Source organism: Cibotium barometz, chromosome 11 (genome assembly GCF_041138505.1).
Source record: "Cibotium barometz isolate CiBa-2024 chromosome 11, ASM4113850v1, whole genome shotgun sequence".
NCBI lineage: Eukaryota > Viridiplantae > Streptophyta > Polypodiopsida > Cyatheales > Cibotiaceae > Cibotium > Cibotium barometz.
The window spans coordinates 45,788,455-45,794,902 of NC_141056.1; the positions used below are offsets into that span (position 1 = coordinate 45,788,455).

Genomic DNA, 6,448 nt, shown 5'->3' on the forward strand with positions numbered 1-6,448 from the left:
TACATTTGGAAGAATAATTATATTTTGATCCATTTGCATTGCTTTCTCATTTTTTTCAATATAGAACATCATGGCAATCGAATATATGTAAGGTACGATCCTCTTACACCTAACTCAACCTTATGATGGCTAAATTCATATTTATTATTCAAGTTTATTTTAACTTCAAACGAAAATTAAGCTTTCATCATCTAGACTTGTTTAATTAATCAAGATTGTTAGAATTGTTACTAGTCATTCATATTTAATTTTTGCTTAAGCTCTTGAGAAATCAAATTTATCCGCTCTTCATTTATAATTTCACATGCTTTCAAACAGCTTTTCAACTCAAGGTTAGTATTTCCTATCCATAATCAATTTATCTGTTATAATGTTAAGCTTCTCGTGAATTTTGTTTAAAAACTCGGAGCTCTTTGAGTATCAAAATTATTTTGATAGATAATTTCAATGACACCAATGATGGAGGTATGTATATATTCACTTCCTTTTATACAAATTTTTCATAAATATTTCTATAATATTTTTCCAACCTAAAAACCTAATCAATAAACCATAGATTCAACATTAAGATTAGTTCAAGTTCATTAAATTAAATAAATTTTTTAGATAGAGAAAATGTATGTCAGAATTTAAGTCTCAGAGGGAGCTTGCCACTCCGCCTAAAACTTCTATTCTGAAGGAAGTGATGTATGGAATTAATCTGGTGGTATGGGACATTAGATTGGTTTCATATACTTACTCTAGACACATTTATGTATTCTATCGTTTACCATCCTATGCGTGTATGTGGAACGTGCCTATGTGATATGTGACACTTAGACTCGTCTTACATACATTCATTTGATTGGTTCATTGCATATGCATTATGTGTAGATCTAGTCTTCCATGCCACTCATCATGAAGCCATCCTCTCATGCGTTTATGCAATTGTATATCGGAGATGCCCGTATATGGCATGCTTGTGGGCCTCCACTGTTTCTTTCAATTGGTTTGTATATGGAGGGGTAATTCTCGGGATACTTACGCCTAGCAAACATGTGTGTGGTTGTTATTTAAATACTTGTGGGTTGTCTATATCTCAAGATGAAGTTGGGATTAATTGATGTGTTCAATTAATTGTTTAACTAATGTGGACAGTGTCTGAGTATAGCCAATGAAAAGTGAAAGTGTATCGATTGAGGTGTCCCACTACACGAGATGTGTGAGGGTATCAATTGAGGTGTCACACTATATGAGAGTACCAATTGAGGTGTCGTATGGCTAGTGGATTGAGCGGTGGTGTGAAGATGATGATCATTTTTTTTTTGTAATTCATGTATTAGACTTTTTATGCATGTTATTTTTTATTTGATAATCAGTGAGATGATCACCAATTTAGGTATCGCACGAGTTTTCTTGTTGGTATCCCATGTCCATAAGAACCTCTGAGCCATGCCTTTGTGCCTCTGAGCCATGTTCAGACCTCTGAGTTTACCTTTCAAGTTATGACATCAATACCTATAGCATAATCTTATTCTCTCGATAATTTTCTTACACAACCGAGGATAGTTGCTTCCCCAAATAGGAGGACTGTTTACAGGTATATATTTTATCATATTTTTGATGAATTAATAATCATCCAAAAATATACTTAATTTAATTTGTGCAGGATTCAGCTTAATGGAATGTGCAAATGTGCATAAGATTATTATATGTGCAAATGTGCACAAAGTTATTTTATGTAACAAGGCCCATTAGCAATTATATTTGGGTAAAGGTTTTTATATGTATAAACCTTAGGGAGACTTCATATGGTTAATAATATGTAAAGCAATACCCAAAATTGGGGACAAGAAAGTCCAATTTGTACGCACATCTATTCTTAGCTCCTTGGGTTATTTTTATGAATAAAATTCTCTAAATACTCAAGTTGTGGAAGTGGAGCTACACATTTGAGGGGGAAGATTGCATGCAATCTTTTCTTCTGTGTGGTATTCACTATCCTTTACTTCTTTTACTCTTGATGGTGATGTTATTTTATTTCTCTTGCCTTGTGTTATGCTATGTTATCTGGTTTTTTAAATTAATTCAAGTCTTTGTTTTAATTATGATATAATTTGTGAGTTTTTTTAAATTAATTTCTTCAAGAAGTACAAAAGGGTCTTGTGACATTTCATGGGGACAATGTTCTTTTGTTTGGGAAGATGAAAGGTGGGACATCATATGTAGATTACTTAATTGTAAATTGGAGGATGTTATATGGTTGAGGATTTTGGTGGCTTTAAAATCTAATATATCTAAGAGAAGGGTTGTAAGTGATTGGACCCTAGAGAGATTCATCTAGAACTTAAAGAAATGGGAGGGGGTTAGGGTTCCCTTTCATGAAAGGGTGACCATTTGTAAAGTTGTTTTTAATGCCTACATCATGTTCCTATGCCTAGTGCTTAACTTTGGCAAAACTCAAGAAAAGTATTGGGCCTGTAATAAGGGACTTTCTATGGAGAAATAGGTGTAGTAGTAGGAGAGTGGTAGCTTTGCTTACGTGGGACAAAGTGAGTATGCCAAAGAGTGAAGGAGGCGTTGGTATCCTATATCTACCATTAGGTAAAATTTGGACTCTCATTTTTGTCCCTTAAGGATTTTCACACCTCCTCTCTCTAGAAAAATGGGCCCATGGTGAATTTTTTGCAAATCAAATGAATAGTTGGCATTTATTGCACATTTGGAATCTATTCATCGAGACCTTTCCAATGATATATATCATGATGGAAAATTTTGATTATTCAAGAAGTCTCCAAATTGGTGATCATGTTACATGCCACGTCATCACACTGTCTAGACTTTTGTGGCTTTTATTATGAACCCCCTGGGAACCAGACCAATTTTGAAGATCTAGCCAAGTGGAGAGGTCCTGGAGAAGCAATCTCCTAAGGGCTGGAGTTCTGAAGCCATGATGATTGCCTATATGCAGCTAGGATATCACATTTCATGGGGACAATGTTCTTTTGTTTGGGAAGATGAAAGGTGGGACCTCATGTGCAGATTACCTAATTGTAAATTGGAGGATCTTTATATGGTTGATGATTCCGCTGGCTTTAAAATCTAATGTATCTATTGGCATTTGTCCCAGGTGTAGGTCATCACTTGTGTTTTGGGAATGCCTAGCAATTAGGGGTACTTGGTCCAAAATGTGTAAATGGATAGAGAAGAGCTTGGGTATGCGAACATGTTGGGGGGACTGGAGCTTGGGTAAATGGTCAATTAGTAATGAATATATTGGTCTAGTTTTTAATATCATCAGAGCTTGCATCTTGATGGAAATCTGGTCTAGCGAGAATGCAATTGTATTTAGGAAGGCAGTATCTACAGGCTTGCAAGAGTCAGACTTGATGCATAAGTGTGTTACATGTGCTCGTTGGGGTGTAATGTGAATAAAATAAGATGTTCTGAGCTGGATATGGTGATTCAGAACCTGCAAACGAATATGATCTGAATTTTGCCTCAGAGTTTGGTGAGCTTCAAACATACTAGGAATAAACCCCTAACTTTGGTCTGTATGGTGCAGGTGAGATTTTGGGAAGGGAAGAAAAGGCCTCCCAAATTTGGACCAAAAACTCTAAGGTGGTACCGTAAAGAAAAACAAGTTGATCGTACATTTGTCGTCCTTGTAGAAAACCAGATACGAACCAGACCCACTATTAAAGTTTGGTCCAAGAAAGGGGGAATGCTGGAAAAACAGTCCCTGGAGGATGCACTACAGAAGCTATGATAGAGGCCAGAATACTTTTGGAGCATCAAGAAGAGAGATGGGAATTTTTGTGTAAAATTCTGAATGAAGTTGAGAAGGAGTAGTAAATATGGACACTGTAGCCCTGATTTGGTTGTATTTGTAGTTTTTGAACAGTTTCAGTTAATATATATAACTATTATTGATCTTAAAAAAGGAAAAAAACTAAGAGAAGGATTGTAAGAGAACTTTTTGTAAAGGGCTGTCTTTATTAATATTAATATATATAATTACTTGTTCCCAAGAAAAAGAAAGAAAGAAACTAGTATTTAATAAAATTATTTACAAACAACTAGGTCAAATTAAGGAGACGTCTTGGCATTGGCCTGTCTTCTAGTCAAGAATCCACACATCAATGTTTGTTGTCCTTTTTTCAACAACAAAAAAGTTTCAACCGCAATCAAAATAAGCTAGGAGCGTATTTTTTCAATGTCGCCGGCCACCTCGCCTTCTCCGATGGGCGCCGCATGCTTCACTGCTCCCTGCTGGTTTTACACAATCAGCAATCTATATAAATGCATTAGATCTCCTCTGAATTTCGCAAGCCTTCTCTGCTTGAGCGTCGATTAGCACTTAATTACGTCGTTAATTACCATGACCACCATCTTCTCCAGCCAACGTCTAGCTGTGCCGGAGAGTGCACAGAAGATGACGGATCACGAGAAACGCCATCTTGTGCAGAAATTATCCCAGATGGCCGTGCCGGAGGTGCCCCAGGAGTTCTTGGTCCCCCATGAGCAGCGGCCTCATCCCGCCCAAAGAAACACGGGCCTCCTTCCCTTCGTGGATATGGCCGGCCTTCATGGAGACTCGGAAGCGGACACCCTGAAAGAGATCGCCAAAGCCTGCGAGGAGTGGGGCTTCTTCCAAGTAGGTTAATTACATTAACGTGCCTGCGCTAGCTAGCTTTTAAGATTAGATAATAATGAAGAGGAGATAAAAGCGTATAGCTGATGTGGTCTGTACTGTTTGCTGCTGTGCTGCAGGTGGTTAACCATGGCATACCCGCGAGCGTTATTGAAGGGACCAGACAGGCAGCCAGGCAGTTCTTTGAGCTCCCCATGGACGACAAGGAAGGTTACTCTGTGAAGGATCAGAGCACTGAAGGCTTGCTCGGATATGGCCACACTAACTTCTTCCAAGGAGCCGCAAATGACTGGATGGACTCCCTCTTTGGCTACCTGGCTCCCCCCTCATTGAAGAAACTCGACATGTGGCCTTCCCAACCCGAAGGATTAAGGTCCAACCCCTTTGTCTCTCTCTCTCACTCACTCACTCACTCACTCACTCACTCACTCTCTCTCTCTCTCACACACACACACACAGTCTCTCTCTCACACACAGTACACACATACACCCCCCCCTTACACACGGACACACACACACTTTTTTTTCCATTATATCACATGGCCCAACACCACTTTGTGATGTGACCACTCTAGGGGCATGGTGGATTCCTACGGCACCGAGCTACATAACCTTTTCAAAAGTTTGCTCGCCGCATTGTCCAAAAGCCTTGGTATGAAGGATGACCATCTAGAGAAGGCTTTTCAACATTACAACTTGTTCTTCCGAGCAAACTACTACCCTCCTTGCCCTCAACCTAACCTTGTTCTTGGGACACATGGACACAAGGACCATGGATGCATGACGGTTCTACTACAAGACAAAGATATGGATGGACTTCAAGTGTGCAAGGATGGCCAATGGTTCTCAGTGGATCCCATACCCAACGCATTAGTCATCAATATTGGTGATCAATTACAGGTAAAGTCCTCCAGCCCTAAGTTAACCAGTTTGTAAGAGCCACATCGTTAACACACTTAAAACCACCAAACTTGTGCCATATTGTTGTCTTTAAAAAAAAGGTTTTATAAATATTTAGTGATACCCAAAGATCATGTCTAATAGATGTAGCTAGTAGGGGGTCCTCATCCTACAAGGTTAATTCCTTGCTACACTCTAATAGATGTAGCTAGTAGGGGGTCCTCATCCTACAAGGTGAATTCCTTGCTACACTCTAGTGAACAACTTTTGCCATGCTTCTCTTTTCTAAAAGATGAATTCCTTTTACTACTAGGCTACACACTAGTGAACACCTTGTGCCATGCTTCTCTTTTGTAAAACTGTAAATTTAGGATATCATCTTGATATATATATTGACTCTTTTTTATTTTTTGATTATAGATGCTAACCAATGGCAAGTACAAAAGCGCATTACACCGTGGTGTGGTGAGCAATAATCAAACTATAATGACCCTTGTTGCACACTTGGATCCTCCAGAGAAGGTTGTAACAACACACTAATTGGCACATTATAGTCAAATATCATATTTAGCTAGAGATTGAGACACTTTAATTTGAAGCATAATTGTCCTTAGACATATATCGCATGGATCACCCCTAAAGAAGGTGGTAGCAACCCTTAGACGTATAATCAAATATCATATATAGATAGAGACTTGAGACACTTTAATATGTTCTTGGACATATATATCACACTTCATGCTTAATGATATTGATATTTTATGTGCATGTCACTAATAGCATGAATAGCTTTTCTACTTAAGGAGAAAAGCTCGTAAAAGAGAATTAATGGTAAGAGCTTTAATAGTGGCCATAATTTGATTAACTATGTCATAAATGTATGATCTTGTATGAATGGATTTGATGGATTAAGGA

The 6,448-nt window shown here is 38.2% G+C and overlaps 1 protein-coding gene across 1 annotated transcript; it reads left to right on the plus strand.

Moving 5' to 3' along the window:
• Positions 1-4,404: 4,404 nt before the first annotated feature.
• LOC147634234 (jasmonate-induced oxygenase 4-like) lies at positions 4,405-6,178 on the plus strand. The gene is made up of 4 exons (XM_086804560.1): positions 4,405-4,636; positions 4,753-5,006; positions 5,209-5,533; positions 5,954-6,178. The coding sequence occupies exons 1-4, from the start codon at positions 4,415-4,417 to the stop codon at positions 6,071-6,073; spliced, it is 921 nt and encodes a 306-aa protein (XP_086660686.1). The 5' UTR covers positions 4,405-4,414; the 3' UTR covers positions 6,074-6,178.
• Positions 6,179-6,448: the final 270 nt, after the last annotated feature.

Excerpts from the sequence above, each read along its gene's own strand:
- LOC147634234 (XM_086804560.1), top strand. The coding sequence starts at position 4,415 with ATGACGGATCACGAGAAACGCCATCTTGTGCAGAAATTATCCCAGATG. Across the intron at positions 4,637-4,752 it reads AGGAGTGGGGCTTCTTCCAA|GTGGTTAACCATGGCATACC; the intron begins GTAGGTTAATTA and ends GCTGTGCTGCAG. Across the intron at positions 5,007-5,208 it reads TCCCAACCCGAAGGATTAAG|GGGCATGGTGGATTCCTACG; the intron begins GTCCAACCCCTT and ends TGACCACTCTAG.